At 44.4% G+C, this 19,346-nt stretch overlaps 1 protein-coding gene across 3 annotated transcripts; it reads right to left on the reverse strand.

Annotated features, from left to right (window-relative positions):
• Positions 1-1,196: 1,196 nt before the first annotated feature.
• On the reverse strand, positions 1,197-19,218 carry Stx5 (syntaxin 5). 3 transcript variants are annotated; one of them, XM_013116655.3, is made up of 11 exons: positions 19,068-19,218; positions 18,147-18,393; positions 17,520-17,590; positions 17,307-17,362; positions 17,018-17,088; positions 11,975-12,091; positions 11,832-11,888; positions 11,610-11,691; positions 10,606-10,712; positions 10,351-10,472; positions 1,197-1,926 (listed from the first exon to the last, which is right to left on the reverse strand). In XM_013116655.3, the coding sequence occupies exons 2-11, from the start codon at positions 18,369-18,371 to the stop codon at positions 1,767-1,769; spliced, it is 1,068 nt and encodes a 355-aa protein (XP_012972109.1). In that variant the 5' UTR covers positions 18,372-18,393; positions 19,068-19,218; the 3' UTR covers positions 1,197-1,766. The 3 variants fall into 3 exon arrangements, with proteins under 3 accessions (XP_012972109.1, XP_040604050.1, XP_040604052.1); XM_040748116.1 differs by having other exon boundaries at positions 18,147-18,631; positions 19,068-19,216; XM_040748118.1 differs by having other exon boundaries at positions 18,147-18,390; positions 19,068-19,210.
• Positions 19,219-19,346: the final 128 nt, after the last annotated feature.

Raw genomic sequence — 19,346 nt, forward strand, 5'->3', positions numbered from 1 at the left:
TGGTCTACACAGAACTTTCCATGACAACCAGGGTTATGTAGAGAGATCTTGCTTCAAAAAATCAAACTGGGCATGGTGATTAAGTCTTTAGTCCCAGTACTTGGAAGTTTAAGGCCAGCATTGTCCACATAGGAAATACCCTGACAACCAAAGCTACATAGAGAGACGCTGTCTCAAAACAGAAACAAAATTCATCTGTCAGGGATATAGTGAGCATTGGTCTTTACACTCGATGTCCTAAACACCATCATCCTTATTATGTAGACTCAGGTCAGCTAGGTGGGTAGGGAGTCAATAGCAGTGATTGGATTTTATTTTTGAGACAGTGTTTCTCCGTGTAGCCCTGGCTGTCCTGAAACTTGCTCTGCAGACCATGATGGCCTCAAGCTGAGGAGATTCACCTGCCTGTCTCTAGAGTGCTGGGATTAAAGGCTTGCACCAAGAGCTCTTATAGGAGATGACCTTCAGTGTGACTAGGGACCCTCTTATGGCCTGAGATTCCTGAAGCTACTTGGGGAGAGGGTAAACATGTGGGACACCCATAGACATGGAGCAATGACTTCAATACTAATCAGGACAAAACAGCTTATTAACCTTCAAGTGTGTGTTAGGTGAGTTGCCTCCATTTTTCAGTGGCAGGTTTGGATTTGCTGAGGGTCTTAGAAGTACCAAAGGCAGGGTCCAAATTCTCTTCTGTTGCTGGCAACAGAGGTCTTACTTCACTCAGTTCAAGAATCAAGGCCAAGTGATTTGCAAACAAATACAGATGGAAAACAGGCCCCAACACTGCTCGAGATGGCCCTAGAAGCTCCCACCCAGTTATGAATCCATTAGGCTCCAGTTCAAAGGAAAATTCCACTAATGAAGTGCTGTTGAACTTGCTCCCTTTCTAGGAGGGATATGTGGGTACACAACCCCAAAGCTACCCTGTTTATCAGTGTGGCCTTTCAGAGCCACCAACTCAACCCTTTGGGCTCTGGTACTGGGCACTATCCTACCCATAAATGACAACATCACCGCTGGACGTTGGTGACGCACGCCTTTAATTCCAGCACTCGGGAGGCAGAGGCAGGCGAATCTTTTTGAGTTTGAGGCCAGCCTGGTCTAAGAGTTCCAGGACAGCCTCCAAAACAATACAGAGAAATCCTGTTTCCAAAAACAAAAACAAACAAAAAAAGAAATGACAACATCATTAGTGAGGCTGACAGTCTTGCTGTAATTGGGAGGAAACAGACTTGCAGCACATTTGGCAGATTGAGTCACCAGTAGCCAAAGTCAGGTTTGTGCAGGCAACTGAAGGGCTCAGAGCCTCCTCACCTCACATGGTGAAGAGAGGAAGGCAGTCAAGTTCTAACCCGATGGTAAAGTTGGTCCCTGGGATAGTTTTGTCTCCTTGCCTCACTCTCAAGGAGGCAAGGAGGGGCATATCTCCCCTTGCTGCCAAAGTTACCTTTGAGGGAGGCTGGTAAGGTTTTATAAAAATCTCCTGGTGGAGACAACCTCTTCTACTGGCCCCTAGCTGGCTTCTGCTCCCAGCTACTTCACAGCAGAGTCCAAATCCAGAACCAGTGTGTTTCAAGGGCCTGAGGGTAGGACAGAGTGGCCAGAGAGAAGGGTGGGGAATCGGGACACTGGCCATTCTTAGCAGTTCCAAGGAAATGGCCTTTCTCCCAACCACCCTACACAGGCTCAATGGCAGCCATGGCCACTTGCCCTCCCAGGAGGGTCCCAAACCCTCCATGGAGTGCCTCAGAATGAGGGAGGGTTCAGGCAAGGAAGACCACAAAGATGATGAAGAAGACAATGAGGATGAGGAAGATTTTGACCATGAGCCACCGATTGGAGGTGACCGACTGGAAGTACTTGAGGATCTCTGAATGGGCGGCCTCAACATCCAGCTGGGCTCCATGCACGTTCTCATCGATCCTGGAAACAGCCAGGAGAGAAAACAGGGCATTGCATTAAAAGAAACGCTGATAACATCCATTTATGGATATGGAAACAATTTAAAGAAGCAAAAACTTTCATATTATGTATGAGTGTATACAAGTTTACAAGTTTTTTGTTTTTGTTTTTGTTTTTTAGGATAATAGACCATGTTTGGCTATAGTTTGAAAACTTTCTCCCGGTGACAGGGTTTCTCTGTGTAGCACTGGTTGTCCTAGAACTCACCCTGTAGACCAGGCCTGCCTCTGTGTCCCAAATGCTGGGATTAAATATGTGTGCTATTACCACCATCAAACGTTGTTATAAATGAGGGTAAAGTTCAGACCACTACAGTAAGAAAATTCTGGTTGGAGGACAGGACAACTTTGACAGGAACTAAAGAATAACACAAGCCTTACATCCATAGAGCATTATCTCTGGGGAAGAAGACCTCAGAAGAAGTACAGTTTGAAGACTTACTGAGGCAAGCAAAACTTTCCCCAGGCAATCTATGTGTACAATACTGAAACCCAAATATCGTGGCTGGACAGATAGCTCAGCAGGAAAAAGTGCTTGCTTGGCAACCAAGAGGACCTGAATTTGGATCCCAGTACCCACTTAACAAGCTGGCCATTATCTTACCTGCAACCCACTAGGATTATACTGCCTACCGACATAAAAGCTATTTTAGCTCATGTAATTACATTCTGTGATATGTAAAATCACCTAATGACAATTCTTCAAAGCATAACCTCATCAGTATGAATATATGATGAAACACGCCCTAGTTCTTGCAGAGGGAAATCCTTGGCCTAGAGCCCTCTAGGAGCCAAAGAGCATGGCCCAGGTGTGTCCTAGCAATCTGTCTAGAAAATGAAAGAAAAGCTGGACAGGGGGGCTCCAAGCTTAAGGTCCTGAAAAACAGGTAAAAATATTAAGCTCATCTCAGAGTCTGAAATCCAGAAGCCTGAACTGTGGTTCTTTCTTTTGAAGAGTATCAGGTTCATGGCTTTTGGCTATAATTACTTCATTTTGTTTTTTGAGACAGGTTCTATATAACCCTGGGTCCTAGAACTTATTACATAGACCAGATTGATCTCAAATTCAAAGATATCTCCCTCTAACTTCTTGGGATTAAAGGCATATACCACCATGCCCAGCCTCCAATTACATTTTTAAATATGACTACATTTGTTATTTCACAATGAATAAAGCTCATAATGGCAGTTATGAATGGCTTTGCTTAACAAAAATGAATAAACCTTATAAATGCAATCTGGTACATGAAAGATTACAGAGGGACTGGGAAGATGGCTCAGCAAGTAGAGTACCTGTATGAGGACCTGACTTTGGTCCCTGGGGTCCATATGGTAGGAAAGAAGCAACTCCATAGTTGCTGTTCTACTTGTGCACCTAAGCACACCTGCACACACAAAGAATTCTGTTGGTTTTGGGTGTTTTTGTTTTTTCGAGACAGGGTTTATCTGTATTGTTTTGGAGGCTGTCCTGGAACTCATTCTGTAGACCAGGCTGGCCTCAAACTTACAGAGATCCACCTGCCTCTGCTTCTCAAGTGCTGGGGTTAAAGGCGTGCACCACTCTCACTGTGAAGCCCTGGATGACCTGGAACTCAGTATATAAAACAGGCTGTCGGGGCTGGAGAGATGGCTCAGAGGTTACGAGCACTGTCTGCTCTTCCAGAGGTCCTGAGTTCAATTCCCAGCAATCACATGGTGGCTCACAACCATCTACAATTCAATCTGGTGCCCTCTTCTGGCGTGTAGACAGAACACTGTATATGTAATAAATAAATAAATCTTTAAAAAAAAAAAAACAGGCTGTCTTGGAACACACAAAGATCTCCAGTCTCCAGAAAACTGGGATTAGCCGGGTGGTGGCTCATGCCTTTAATCCCAGCACTCAACAGGCAGAGGCAGGCAGATCTCTGTGAGTTCTAAGGCCAGCCTGGTCTACAGATTGAGAGCCAGGACAGGCTCCAAAGCTACACAGGGAAACCCTGACTTGAAAAGCTCCCAAAAGAAAGAAGGAAAAAAAAAAAAAGGGTATAACAAATCAGGTCAGACAGGGGTGGTGGAAAATGTTTTTTGTTTTGGCTTTTCAAGACACTGTAAAACAGTCCTGGCTTTCCTGGAACTCGTTTTTTAGAGCAGGCTGGCCTTGATTTCAGAGATCTGCCTGCCTCTGCTCCCAGGTGCTGGGATTAAAAACCTATGCCACCACACCTGGTGGGAGAAAAATTTTTGGTTTTTTTTTTTCAGTGAAAAAGGTGTTAAAAAGGGTTGGAGAGATGGCTCAGCAGTTAAGAGCACTGCCTGCTCTTCCAGGAACCCTGAGTTCAATTCCCAGCAACAGCAACCACATGGTAGATCACTGTACCGAGATCTGGTGCACTCTTCTGACCTTCACGGACACAATTGCACACAATTGCAGGCAGAACACCATTCCCATAATAAATCTTTTTTTTTTTTTTTTTGGTTTTTCGAGACAGGGTTTCTCTGTCACTTTGGAGGCTGTCCTGGAACTCACTTTGTAGACCAGGCTGGCCTCGAACTCACAGAGATCCACCTGCCTCTGCCTCCCGAGTGCTGGGATTAAAGGCGTGTGCTACCGCCTAGTTTATTAACATTTTATTTTTGAGTTTGGATTTGTGGAGGTATTGAATTACGTCCTCTTTAATCCTAGCAATGCTGTTTAGCAAATGAAGACTCATGTGCTCAGAAAAAGATAAAGATATACAGTAAAGACTGATTCAGATGAAGAAAAACCTCTAAAGGGTTTACAGTGTATTTGAAAATATATGTAGGCTTGGGAAAGAAAAGAAAAAAGGATAAAGTGGTTTAAAAAATAGAGTAGCTGGTCAGTGATGGCACAGGCCTTTAATCTCAGCACCTGGGAGGCAGAGGCAAGCAGATTTCTGTTATTTCAAGGCCAGCCTGGTCTACAACAGAGTGAATTTCAGGACAGCCAAGTAGACGGAAAAACCCTGTCTCAAAAAACAAAAAGACAAAACTGAAAAATGAAAGTAAAAGGAATACAGTAATAATTTTTTTAAAAAGCTATGTAAAGATGGAAAGTACACAGAGTCTGGATACTGTATGTTATTGTGTTGTCTTTGAATTGTTTGAGGAAGGAGCAACAACTCCTTTTTTTTTTTTTTTTTTGTTTGTTTGTTTGTTTTTCGAGACAGGGTTTCTCTGTGGCTTTGGAGGCTGTCCTGGAACTCACTTTGTAGACCAGGCTGGTCTCGAACTCACAGTGATCAGCCTGCCTCTGCCTCCCGAGTGCTGGGATTAAAGGCGTGTGCCACCAACGCCCGGCAAACCAATTTATATATTTTGAAAATGCCTTGAAGTTTAAATTTAAGTCTAAGGACATGTTGCTTTGGAAAAGAGGTTTTGTTTTTGTCTCCATAGAAAATGAAAAGCTGTGGATTCCTTCCAGACTAATATGGTTTGATCAAGCAAGACCCCCTGAAGCAGTGGCCCAGGTGATGCAACATCCAAGGCAGCTTGGAGGATCCAGCCTCAGACGACTACTACTGCCAGATTTAGTCAGGGTTCTGGGTTTGCTCAGGGTACCCTTGGGGTTGGTAGCACCCCAAACAGGAGGAAGCAGTCTGGAGAGAACTATGCCCATAGTCCCAAATATTGCTTATAAAATTTTTTATTTAAATGGGGTTGGTTATAAATAGTTAATGATCATAGTCAAATTTTTTCTAAAGAAAAAAAGAGAACATAATATAGAAATGAATACTTTACATTAGTATGAATTTTTATTTATTGATACAAATTTAATGTCAATTTGTTATCGGTATATTTTTCTTCTCGTTTAGGTATTGTGTTCATATAGCTCTTTTAAAAGTTTAATGTATAGTCGGGCGTTGGTGGCGCACGCCTTTAATCCCAGCACTCGGGAGGCAGAGGCAGCCGGATCTCTGTGAGTTCGAGGCCAGCCTGGTCTACAGAGTGAGTGCCAGGATATGCTCCAAAGCTACACAGAGAAACCCTGTCTCAAAAAACAAAAAGACAAAACTGAAAAATGAAAGTAAAAGAAAAGAAAACAGTAATGTATAATTAAATACAGATTGTAGTCACTTATAACAGTCAAAACTTATGTTAGTTAATTTTCTAGATATATAGAGACATATTTCAAATGGATAGATATTCTTTAAACCTTTAAAAGACCTACAGAATATGGCATTTAAAATGGTTTATTAGGGTTTTTCATGACAGAAACTGTTCCTGGAATACCAATTACTTCAGAGAGGAAGATGCCCATCAAAGAAACTTGTTATGGAATTTGCCTTCAACAAACATAGCAGAAATAGCCATTTGGGCAAGAAACTGCTCTTGCCTGAACTGTTTGACTATATGCTGTATAAACTAGACATGCAGGACCCACAGGAAAGTGACTGCCGAACTTGCCAAAACAAGGTAAGACAGCCCTCCAGAGTTCCTGCTTCATGGAAGAGTCTGCCAGAAATTCTGCAGGACACAGAGAAAAATGACTGACAAGCTGCCAATACAGGCTGACAGTTTCAAATTTCCTGCTTCGCTGAAAAATCTGCCAGAACTCTTGGCCTGTAGGTTGAAGATGGATGCCCCATCCTGGTGACTGTCTAGGCAGTGAGATGTCTCTGTCAATTCTAGAGTTTATATATTATCCTTCTGAGGATCTGAAGGCAGATAGTGATGGTTTTCCTTAATATGATAAAAGATAAGTTACATATAAGACTTTAGACTCGCCGGGCGTTGGTGGCGCACGCCTTTAATCCCAGCACTCGGGAGGCAGAGGCAGGCGGATCTCTGTGAGTTCGAGGCCAGCCTGGTCTACAAGAGCTAGTTCCAGGACAGCCTCCAAAACAATACAGAGAAATCCTGTCTCAAAAAAACCAAAAAAAAAAAAAAAAAAAAAAAAGACTTTAGACTCACCAAGATAGGATAGATAATAGAATATTTTCTTTAAATTTGGCCAAATGTTGCCGGGCGTTGGTGGCGCACGCCTTTAATCCCAGCACTCGGGAGGCAGAGGCAGCCGGATCTCTGTGAGTTCGAGGCCAGCCTGGTCTACAAAGTGAGTTCCAAGACAGCCTCCAAAGCCACAGAGAAACCCTGTCTCAAAAAACCAAAATAAATAAATAAATAAATAAATAAATAAATAAATAAATAAATAAATAAATTTGGCCAGATGTTAACGGACTAAATATTGTTAACTATGTTTTACTATGGGCCGGGCGTTGGTGGCGCACGCCTTTAATCCCAGCACTTGGGAGGCAGAGGCAGGCGGATCACTGTGAGTTCGAGACCAGCCTGGTCTACCGAGCGAGTTCCAGGACAGCCTCTAAAGCCACAGGGAAACCCTGTCTCGAAAAAAAACAAAAAAAAAAAAAAACAAAAAACAAAAAACTATGTTTTACTATGTTAAAGTTAAAACCCTTCTTTTTATTTAGACAGAAAAGCGGAGATGGATGGAGGATGCTCTTCTGCATATATGTTTCACTTATTGGTTGATGAATAAAACACTGTATGGCCAGTAGCCAGGCAGGAAGGATAAGTGGGGCTACCAGATCAAGAGAAGGCTGGGGAGAAGAAGGCAGAGGGAGGCTGCCAAGAGACACCACGCTGTTGAAGGAGTAACATGCTGCATTATGGGTAAGCCACAGCCTTGTGGCAATACATAGATTAATAGAAATGGGTTAATCATTAAGACAGAGCTAGCCAATAAGAGGCTTGAGCCATCAACCAAACATGTGGGACTGGGTGGGACAAAAACCTCCATCTTCAACCTAGAATTGTAGAGAATTATAGGTGCTTTGTAAGTCACCTGACAGAGATGCTAGAACTGAATATGGGGTATCTGGAAGAAGAGTGAGTGTTCTTACTTAAACCACTGAGCAATCTCTTCAGCCTCAGATTTGCTGTGTGTGTGTGTATATATATATGTATGTGTTTACAGGTGTGTGTGTGTGTGTGCACGCGTGCGTATGTATGTATGTATGTATGTATGTATGTATGTATGTATGTATGTATGTGCGTGCACACGCGATCCAGAGCACCCAAGTGCCTATGCATACAGATATCAGAAGAGTCAGGTACTGTGTGCTATCTACCATGCTCTAGTTTTCTTGAGACAGGGTCTGTCACTGAACCTGAACCTTGCTGTCTTAGCTAGGCTGACTGACCAGTGAGCTCCTATGATCTGTCTCAGTTCCTCACCTTGCCCATGTTGGGGTTTCAAGTACTGGAGGCATGGGTGTTGGGAATTTTTGCTTGTTCTGTTTGAGACAGGTTTCTTTGTGTCGCCTTAGCTGTCCTGGAACTAGCTCAGTAGAACAGACTGGCCTCAGACTAATAGAGATCTACCTGCCTCTGCCTTCCAAGTGCTGGGATTAAAGGCAAAAGCCACCACTACCCAGTGGTTGCTGGGAATTTTTTTTTTTTTTTTTTGGTTTTATGAGACAGGGTTTCTCTGTATTGTTTTGGAGGCTGTCAGTCCAGCCTGGCCTCGAATTCACAGAGACCTGCCTGCCTCTGCCTCCCGAGTGCTGGGATTAAAGGCATGCACCACCGCCGCCCGGCGGTTGCTGGGAATTTTAATTCAGGTACTTATGTTGCTACAACAAACACTCTTACCCACTGAGCCATCTCCTGATTCCCTCTCCACATCTTTTACTCAAATTCTTAAGTAAGATCCTACTAAATTGCTAAGAATGGCCTTAAAACTTACTAGGTGCCTATACTTTTAACCTGAAATTAATCTATTATCCTAACAGGAGATGGAGGCAGGAGATCAGGAGTTCAAGGCGTCTCAGTTACACAGGATCTACGTAATAAATAGTGAGAGCCTGTCTCAAACAAACATAAAAATACACTATTTGAAATTTTAAATTTCTTTTTTTGTTTTTTTGAGACAGGGTTTCTCTGTATTGTTTTATAGGCTGTCCTGGAACTCGTTCTGTAGACCAGGCTGGCCTCAAACTCACAGAGATCTGCCTGCCTCTGCCTCCTGAGTGCTGGGATTAAAGGCATGTGCCACCAAAATTTTAAATTTCTTGGCTTAACAACAGAATATTATCACTGAAAACAAGTTTGTTTGGGCTGTTTTGTTTTATTTTTTGGTGGGGGAGCATTTCACCAGTAGATCTGACTGGCTTGGAATGTGCTACATAAACCAGACTGGCCTTAAACTCAGACATCTAGGAATTGGAAAGATAGCTAAACAATTAAGAGCACTTGCTACTTTTGCAGAGGACCTGGGTTCAATCACCAGTACTCACATGGTGTTTCACAATTAATTATCTGTAACTCCAGTTCCCAAGAATCTGATGCCCTCTTCTCACCTGTCTGTACACCATGTTGCACATTCACAAATGCATCAGAAAACTCATACACGTTAAAAAAAAAATCAATCTAACCCAGGTGGTGGTGGCGGTAGTGGCGGCACATGCTTTTAATCCCAGCACTGGGAAGCCAGAGGCAGGCGATCTCTGAGACTTGGAGGCTAGTCTGGTCTACATTTAACATTTTTATGGCCCTGCCCCTCCTGCAGTCAGAAGACAACTCTGTGGCATTGGTCATTCCTTTCACCTTTACCTGATTGCAGTGATCAAACTCGTGTCCCTAGGTTTATGCAGAAGCGCCTTTACCCACTGAGCCAGCTACCTGATTCTGCCAGTTGCTTTCTTTCCCTTTCCCTATGATTCTAAAGACTCATCCTATATATACATTAGGCAAACACTCTACAACCAGGCTGTATTTCCAGGCCCTCACTCATTTTTTTCTTGTTTCTATACTTATTTATTGTTTGCTTTTCAAAGCAGAGTTTCTGTGTCACAGCCCTTGCTGTTCTGGAACTCCAACCAGGCTGGTTTTGAACTCAGAATCAGTCTGCCTCTGCCTCTGCCTCCTGAGTGCTGGGATTAAAGGTGTGTGCTGTCACCACCTTTTTTTTTTTTTTTTAAAAAGGTCTCTCTGCCGGGCGGTGGTGGCACACGCCTTTAGTCCCAGCACTCGGGAGGCAGAGGCAGGCGGATTTCTGTGAGTTCGAGGCCAGGCTGGACCGACAGCCTCCAAAACAATACAGAGAAACCCTGTCTCGTAAAACCAAAAAAAAAAAAAAAAAAAAAAGGTCTCTCTACGTAGCCTTCACTGTCTTGAAACTCACAAGGCTGGTCTCAAACAGAGATCTGCCTGCTTCTGTCTCTAGAGTACTTGGATTAAAGGTGTCCACCACCATATCAGGCCCTCAGTAAACTCTTATTGAGTGAGTAGAAGCAGGTGAATTAGAACGCATGAGCAGGAAGAATTCACTCACTCTTCAAAGACCACCAAGCTGTTCCTGGGAATGTCAAGATGCTAATCCATGGGAAAGAGAAAGCTCCACTACATGGGGTGAGTTTCTCACCTCTGGATAGTTTCCTCCTGTTCTTTCACCATGTGTGCCAATTGTTGGAAAATGGAACCCAGCTCAACGATTGTCGACTCAATGTTCTGCATGGTGTCTGCCCGACTCTGGATGTAGGAATCCTTCAGAAGAACAAAGCACCATGAACTAGGGTCTGGGTTTTTAAGACCCTTTCACCATGACACACTCCAAACACTTTGGGGGACACAGAAGACAACAGAGGAGCTGATCCTCCTGATTTCAGAGCCTGGGTACCTGCTCGTCAATGAGCTGAAGCTGCTGGCTTGTTCTAGAATCCATCATGTCGATGGCCACATCCCTGGAGGCTCGGGACTCTGCTCCCAAAACTATGGGACCACCCCCTAGATAAGAAACAAGATATGGCACATTTCAATGATTAAAAGCATGTTCAGGGCCTTGCATGATGACACATGACTTTAATCTCTGCACTCCTGAGGCTTAGGCAAAAGGATCTCTGAGTTTGAGGCTGAACTACATAGTGAGTTCAAGCACAGCCAAGACTACATATTGAGACCCTGTCTCACAACAACAAAATGCCATTCAAGCAGAGCATAGTGGCATGTACCTGTTATACTAACAATAGAGACGTGGAGATAAGAGGGTCAGGTCAGTCAGTCCTCAGCTAATAACAAGCTAGAGGCTAGCCCAAGCTACATGAAACTCTAGCTCTAAAAACAAGACAAACAAAACACATTCAAAACTCAATAGCACTAGGTTTAAATCAAGCTCTGGACAGACTAATCTCTCTGAATCTCAATTTCCTCATCTGTAAAATGGAGCTAACAAAAGTTGCTTTCTAAAGAATGGCTGAGGGGGCTGGAGAGATGGCTCAGAGTTTAAGAGCACTGACTGCTCTTCCAGAGGTCTTGAGTTCAATTCCCAGCAACCACATGGTGGCTGACAACCATCTACAATTCAATCTGGTATTTATGTAATAAATAAATAAACCTTTAAAAAAAAAAGAATGGCTGAGAAAATTAAGACAATGTGACTAAGTACACAAAAAGTCAGACACTGTCATTCTTCTGAATATGTCTGCATTCACTGCCATGAGAAGACAGGGATTGAATATGGATCATGAAACTCCAAAGCCATGCTTGTCCTCTGAGATAATGTCTAGCACCATCCTGGCTCTTCCATTCTCCTACTCCACACCTGCCTTTAGACTCTAAAGTTTAGAGGATGCCACCACAGCCAGAAGACCTCAGCTCCTAGGCCTCCCACATTGCCTGACTTACCAAGATGGTTGGGGGCAAGGGGCAGGGCCGACACTGGTGCCCGGGAGAACTGTTCCCGACGGTTCCTCTGTTGTTTCAGGTTCTGATGTTGGGGGGAAATGCAAAGGCCCTGAGTCTCTGGAAAGTGGGTATGTTGACCCCATGACTCTGGGTAACATGTTCCTTCCCCTTTTCCTCTTGGTCCATACCACAGATTCCTACCCACCTATAGATCCCACTTACCTCAGTCCTCACTTCTAAAACTGATTTGAAGTCATTGGACATGGAAGCCAGTTTTGACTATAAAAAGCAAGGACAATTTGGTCATTCAAAGAAGAAACTTTCTGTTATCCCCTTCTTCACTCCCTCCATCCCCAGGGTCCCACCTGCAATGAAACTACAATGGTGTTGGAATGTGTCTGCAGATGCCGGCCACTCTGGCTGCCCTTGGCCCTCACAAAATCTTGAAGCTGAGCAATTTGTTTGTTGAGGCTATTGATGTCCTATTAAAAGACCAGAAGAAGAGTATTAAGCAGGAGTCTTCAGTCATTGAACCTATCTGTGTGATCTCTGGCAGGCAGGACAAGATAAAACCTACTAGTGAAATGAGTGATTAGTCCGATCAGATGGTACTAGGACTGTCCAAACTGTTCATTCCTTGCAGAAAAAGGAAGTTGGTGGTCTAACAATTTGTAAATGAATGACTTCTCTGCCCTCCTCCTTTCTGCTATACTTTACAAGGTCAGGTCATAGAACCCTTACAAAGGCTGAAATCTTGTACCTAGAGCGTGTTGACAGATTACTTGCATAAAACCCAGGAAAGGGTCAGTTGTGGTGGTGCAACACTGTAGGATTTGCTGGAGGAGGCAGAGGCAAGAGGATCATGTTCAAGGCCAGCCTTTTGGCTACACATTGACCATGCATTGTTGGCGCAAGCCTTTAATCCCAGCACTTGGGAGGCAGAGGCAGGCAGATCTCTGAATTCAAGGCCAGCCTGGTCTACAGAGTGAGTTCCAGGACAGCCTCCAAAGCCACAGGGAAACCCTGTCTCGAAAAACAACAACAACAAAAGAATAAGAGTATGAGAGTCAGGAAGATGGCTCAGCAGATAAAGGAGCTTGTTGCCATGCCTAGCAACCTGAATTCAACCCCAGGGACCCACACAAGAGGAGATAACCATCTCCATATGCATGCCATGGTACTCAGGCACTACTCCCCAAAACCACAAATATAATTTCAAAAATTTTTAAATTAGTATGATAAATTTATCAAAGATAAAATTTAGGCATTTTTAAAGGCTTTCTAAGTAGACTCAACTTCACACCTCTCCAGAACCCTGGACTCATATTCACTGATGACCCAAATGCACTTCAGAGTCTATTTGTTTGCCATAACAGCTCCTTCCTTTGGGCTCTAGTCTAGGTAAAGTACTATTTCCCATGCAAAAACTCAAGGTAAAAGCTTCTAAAAGATTTCCTTAGCCTACCTCCATCCTATCATACAACTATAATCTATGACAAGGACTGAACAGCTGAGATCACCTGACCAGAACCATAATCGACTAAGTACTTACTGTGTACTAAGTACTGTGTCAAATATAACAAGAGGCCTGGGGAATGTAGACAGCCAATACAGGCCCTGGGTTTCTTCCTCACCCAACCAAAAAAAATTAAACAGCAACAAAAACCCATTAGCTGTTTTTATTTATTTACTGTTTGTGCAACTTACAATATTCTCTCCTTTCCCTAAACTGAACATAGAAACTCTTCTACTTAACAACTCCTAATCTATCCCCTCAAAGTCATATTGCCTCCAGGTTTTTTTTTCCATTTTAGTAAATGGCATCACCATTCACCAGATGCCCAGCTGGTCGCAGTGTCTTATACTTGTAACCCCACTTGAGTAGGCAGACTACAATGAATTTAAGGTCAGCCTAAGTTACAGAATGAGACTATCTTAAAATACAAACAAACGGGCAGAGCACTTGCTACTCTTAAAAGGACACAGACTCAATTTCCAACACCCATATGGTAGCTCAAAACCATCTGCAACTGCAGTTCTCGTGCATACAATGCCCTCTTTTAGCCTCCACAAGCATCAAGCATATATGTAGTACAAACAGATACATGTATACAAAACACTCATATACATTTTTAAAAAATGTTTTTAAGCAGGCTGGTAGTACATATTGTAATTTAAGAAAAGCAGCGTGACAGAGAAGGATGCCATGCGACAGGATTCAAGCAGAGGGGATTTTTATTAGGGGAAAAGGCAAAGGGGAGGAAGGAGGGGGGGAGACCAGCCTCCGGGGACAGGAGCAGCAGGAGAGAGAGGAAAGAGGGGCAGAGGGGCAGAGGGAGGGGAGGGGGATAGGAAGTGGGCAGGGCCCTTTTAAAAGGGAACATATTGAATAGGCACAAGTGGTGCTCTTAGTGGCAGCAGCTGAGGGCATACCCTGTCAGGACACCACGAGCAGGCCAGTACAGATGCCTGAATACTAATAGTACATGCCTTTAATCCCAACACTTGGGAGGCAGAAGCAGGCAGTTCTATAACTTCAAGCTCAGCCTGGTCTACACATAGTGAGACACTGTCTCAAAAAAAAAAGTCAAAAATACCTCCCAGCACTCGGGAGGCAGAGGCAGGAGGATCTCTGTGAGTTTGAGACCAGCCTGGTCTACAAGAGCTAGTTCCAGGACAGCCTCCAAAGCCACAGAGAAACCCTGTCTCTAAAAACCAAAAACCAAAAAAAAAAAAAAAAAATCAAAAATACCTCTATCCCCCTTTTCCTCAAATCCACATGAAACCATTAATAGCCCACAAATAACCCAACTGATTCCAACATAAGCTTTCTGTTTTGTTTTTGTTTTCCAGTATATATTCTAATTTTATCCACACTATCTCCTTTTCTACCTCATGTACCCTAACCATCTTCTCAACTCAAAAAACCTCCAAGAGCATCTTAAATGTGCCTTCTTTTTGGTCTGTCTTCCTATTATCTATTGCCTAAATAGTGGCCAATGCTATTTTCAAAGCCAAATTCAAGGTATTGTCATCCCTCTTCTTGACAATCTCCCAAGAGCTTATCAGTTGATTTGGAATACAACCTAAATGCCTAAGCTGCTTTACACAGGCCCACTGTCTGGCCACTACCTAATTCTCACAGCCCCTGTGCTTGCCTCACCTGTTGTACAATACCACAGTTGAGACCAGTCCTTTTGCTATGCCCATTTTCTGCATTGCATTCCCAATTTCCAGAATGAACTCCCACAAGATCATCAAATGAACTGCTTTTCCTCACTATTCAGACATAGCTCAAATACCACTTCTTCAGCCAAACCAGCTTGGACCAACCAACCAACCAACCCAAAGTAGCCTCAGCCTTGAAAATCCAGGGTGTTGTCTGACAAAAGCAAATAAAGGGCCAGGTGGTGGGGTGCACACCTTTAATCCCAGCACTTGGGAGGCAGAGGCAGGCAGATCTCTGTGAGTTCAAGACCAGCCTGGTCTACAAGAGTTCCAGGACAGCCAGGGCAACACAGAGAAACCCTGTCTTGAACATCCCCCACCCCCCTACCTTGCCACTCCCCACCAAAGAAAACAAGCAAACAAATGATCTGTGGAGCAGATTCTTTTACGATCTCTGCCTTCGTGTGAAGACAATGTCAACTCAGAAGTTAGGAGCTCACAGAAGGTCACAACCTAAGCGAGTGACAAAGCAACCTCAAGGTTTTCAGAATCCAGTAGGAGAGTTTTTTTGGGTTTTTTTTGTTTTTTGTTTTTTTTTTGGTTTTTCGAGACAGGGTTTCTCTGTATTGTTTTGGAGGCTGTCCTGGAACTTGATTTGTAGACCAGGCTGGCCTCGAACTCACAGAGATCCACCTGCCTCTGCCTCCAAGTGCTGGGATTAAAGGCGTGCACCACCAACGCCAGGCAGTAGGAGAGTTCTTAAGTGGCTAGTAACCCCAACAGCAATCCAATACTCTTATACTCTCTTCCCACCAGCACAGTGCTCCTTAAATGGATCTGTTCTTTGATCTCTTCCACTATATTTGTACTATACAGCCATACTTAACTTCGACCCCACCCAATCCATGTTCCACATCAAACTCTATGTGTTGCCCAGACACATGATTCTACACCTGTTATCAAGGTCCACAATGCTCTTTACAACTAGCCACTCAGTCAACAACCAACTTCTTGCCAGTCATTCATATAGGCCACCAACAATCAGGCCAGTCACTATTATAAACACTTGTAATATACCTATGAACAAGAGTAAAGAAAAATCCTAGGCAGGCATAGTGATACATCATATATAATCCCTGTGCTTGGGAGGTTCAGGCAAGAAAATCACAAATTAAATATCAGCATGTAGCCAGGAATGGTAGTATATGCCTTTACTTGCAGCACTCAGGAGACAGAGACAGGTGGATCTGTTTGAGACAAACTTAGTCTACAGAGCAAGTTCCAGACAGCCAGCCATACACAGAAAAACCCTGACTTAAACAACGAAAAATACCAGACTGGGTTAAATATCTAGACAGTCTTGAAACCAAAACAAAGAACCTGCTCCTGGGGTATCTGCAAATCTTTTGTTCCCCTCCCTTTGTTTTTCTTTCTCTTTCAGAAAAGTAGGAAGGATACAGGGAATGAAAACAAAGTAATTATAACTTATAACTGGCTATCCTGGATCTCACTCTGTAGACCAGGCTGACCTAGAACTCACAGATCCACCTGCCTCTGCCTCCAGAGTGCTGGGATTATTAAAGGTGTGCACCACCAACGCCTGACTCCTTTTCCTTTTTTAATCAACACCTCTGTATATAAACTCCTCAGATTAGTAAATCCTTCCATTTCCTCTATATAAACCCCGAATCCTGTTCAGATTTCATACCTCCTGTCAATCTTTCCAAGCATCCCATTTCTTTTTTTTTTTTTTAAGATTTATTTACTTATTACATATACAGTGTTCTGCCTACATGCCAGAAGAGGACACTGGATTGAATTGTAGATGGTTGTGAGCCACCATGTGGTTGCTGGGAATTGAACTCAGGACCCCTGGGAGAGCAGTCAGTGCTCTTAACCTCTGAGCCATCTCTCCAGCCCCCCAAGCATCCCATTTCATTCATCTTTTTGTAAAGCCTTTTCTGTACTATCATCTACTCATTTTAAGCCTAGGCTCTTGATGCTGGGTAACTTAAGGACAATGAGCCCTTAAAAAAACAATAATCTTGTTTCATATTTGTCCCATCAGCATCTAGAACAGTACTTGACAAATGCTATATGATCCTAAGTGTCTATGGGTTCAGTGGAGGAGCAGGGTGTTTGGACATGGGTCTAGATACTTACCATGGGGATTCATGACGATGAAACTGATGGAAGTAATCTAATTAGAATGCTGGGCTCTCCTGTGGCTAGCAGCTCACCTGTTTGATGATGTACGTCAGCTCCTCAATTTCTACTGCTTTATCATCAAAGAGGGACTTGCGCTTTGCCACTGCAGAGACAGATGAGGTATCACAGCAGGTGAGAGTAGTAACAAGGCTCAGAGGGCTAAGAATACAGTTCAGTGGTAGAGGCACTTGCTTTAATGCACAAAGCCCTAGTTTAAAATCCCCAGCACCGCAGGAAAAAATAAAACAAAAACTCCATGATCCTCACTTCCTAGTACTATGTTTCACTGCCCCAGCTAGGAAAGATCTACCAAACACTCACAGATTGTTAGCTTCTCCAGCTTGGCAAATGTATTGCTGAGATCTTTCCCAATGCGCCTGCAAATGATCATCAGTGAGAAGGCTGTGATAAAGGGCAGGAAAGAGGCTATTCCCATAAGCTCCAACCCAACCAATCCCACTCAGCCGAACCAATACAGGCAAATTAACTTCCTAGACATCATATCACACCCCCCCAAAGCCTCTCTTAACTCACTTGGCCATAAGGGTAAATTCACTGCGTTGTCGGGCAGCACGTAGAGCTGGTTTATTTGTTTGGATTCCATTCTGAAAGGTAATGTTGTCAAAAAGTGGCTACTTTAGTTCTCTCCACGATTCATGCTCAGCTTTTCACTGCTCCCCACATATCCTCTAAACACTCCAGTGCTGCTGGCATCAGACAATCTAAACGTATCAGTGGTTTATAGCTAAGAAAAAAATTAGATGTAGGTCTAAATCTTGGCTCATCGTTTGTGGTATTTACAAGTCACTTAAACTATTTTTTTAAAAGATTTTATTTATTTATTATGAATACAACATCCTGCCTCTATGTATGTCTGCAAGCCAGGAGAGGGCACCAGATCTCATTACGGATGGTTGTAAGCCACCATGTGGTTGCTGGGAATTGAACTCAGGACCTCTGGAAGAGCAGTCAGTGCTCTTAACCTCTGAGCCATCTCTCCAGCCCCACTTAAACTATTCTTAATCTCTACTGAAGGAAATTCCTCCACTCTTATTGGTAAGATTCGCTAATCTAAGAGTTGTAAATTAAATTTAGACAACTAGCAGACAAAACGTAAGCATTAATTAGGCTCACACCTGCCTTTCCACTACAGATCCTTACCTGACGGCTCTGCAGCGACTTACAGGCAGACAGGAACTCCTGGGTCCGATCCCGGCAGGACATGGTGTCGGGAGGGGAAGGGACCAGGGCCACCGGGGTGGGCAAAGGAGTGATGTCGCTACTGCTACTGACAGCAGTTGCAGGGGACAGAACCTGTGTCTTTGAGAGACCCAGGTAGACACCCTGATCTGTGTTCTTAGATCCGTAGCGTTTCCGCGGGATCATCGAGTCGCATAACCTCGGACTGCTGTGGAGAGGGGAATGTCATTCTCCAGACAGCCTCTTTTCCCAAAACTTTCCCCTCAACTAGCAAATCCTCAGGCCCTTTCCCGGATTTGACAGACTTTCGAGCCCAAGGCCACCCGTAGGTCTTGCAGCCCGGCCGGCCACGGCGAGAAGGGTCAGCTTCCTCCAGGCCCAAGGCGAAGCCTCCTCAGATTCTCCTTCCAACTTGGCTGTGACGGCCAAAGCACCGGCTGGGGGCCCTAAGTCGAGAAAACAGCCAAAGCCTGGTCCTGCGGCCCTGAGCCTCCAGCCAGACCTTTGCAGTTGGCCAGACCTTAATCGTGCCCTCCGGTATACGTGATTTCCTTAACTGCCTCACGAAAAACGGCAACCGACCTCCAAAGGTGGACACACTTCGGTGGGCGGAGGGGGGGGAACCTCTTTAAGTGTTTATTTGAAACAGGAAGTCCCACCTCCATCAAAGTTCCGCCTGTTGGAAAACTGCAGCCACTGATTGGACAGTGCCGACGTCTTTCTCAACAAGGTCTTTACTGATTGGGCAGTGAGGCATTCGCTTACGCGGAGCCGCCTGCAGGACTTGCCCCTGGCTCCCGTCCCCCCTCCCCCACCGTCAAGCCGCTGCCCCCGAGCTGAGACGACCGACAGAAACTGGACCCTCCTCAAACGAAGCCCTACCTCCTCTGTTGCCTACCGCCGCCGCCACTGCCACTCTCTCCAGGCCGTGGCCGCCTCCTCGCCGGACTTGTAAGCCGCCGAAATCGGAGCAAAGAGCCGGGGCCGCCACGTCACCCACACGTAACCCCACCCCCGTGACGTACGCCGCACCACGCCTATTTTTTTAAGCCCAGAGACAGGAAGAACACACCCCTGGCCTGCAAATCCAACTCCGCTTTCCTATTGGTTAAGATGCCACCGTGGCCCCGCCCCTGAAGAGCAGAAACAGATCCCTGGGGG

Source organism: Mesocricetus auratus, unplaced genomic scaffold, assembly GCF_017639785.1.
Source record: "Mesocricetus auratus isolate SY011 unplaced genomic scaffold, BCM_Maur_2.0 Super-Scaffold_4256, whole genome shotgun sequence".
In the NCBI taxonomy this organism is placed as follows: Eukaryota; Metazoa; Chordata; class Mammalia; order Rodentia; family Cricetidae; genus Mesocricetus; species Mesocricetus auratus.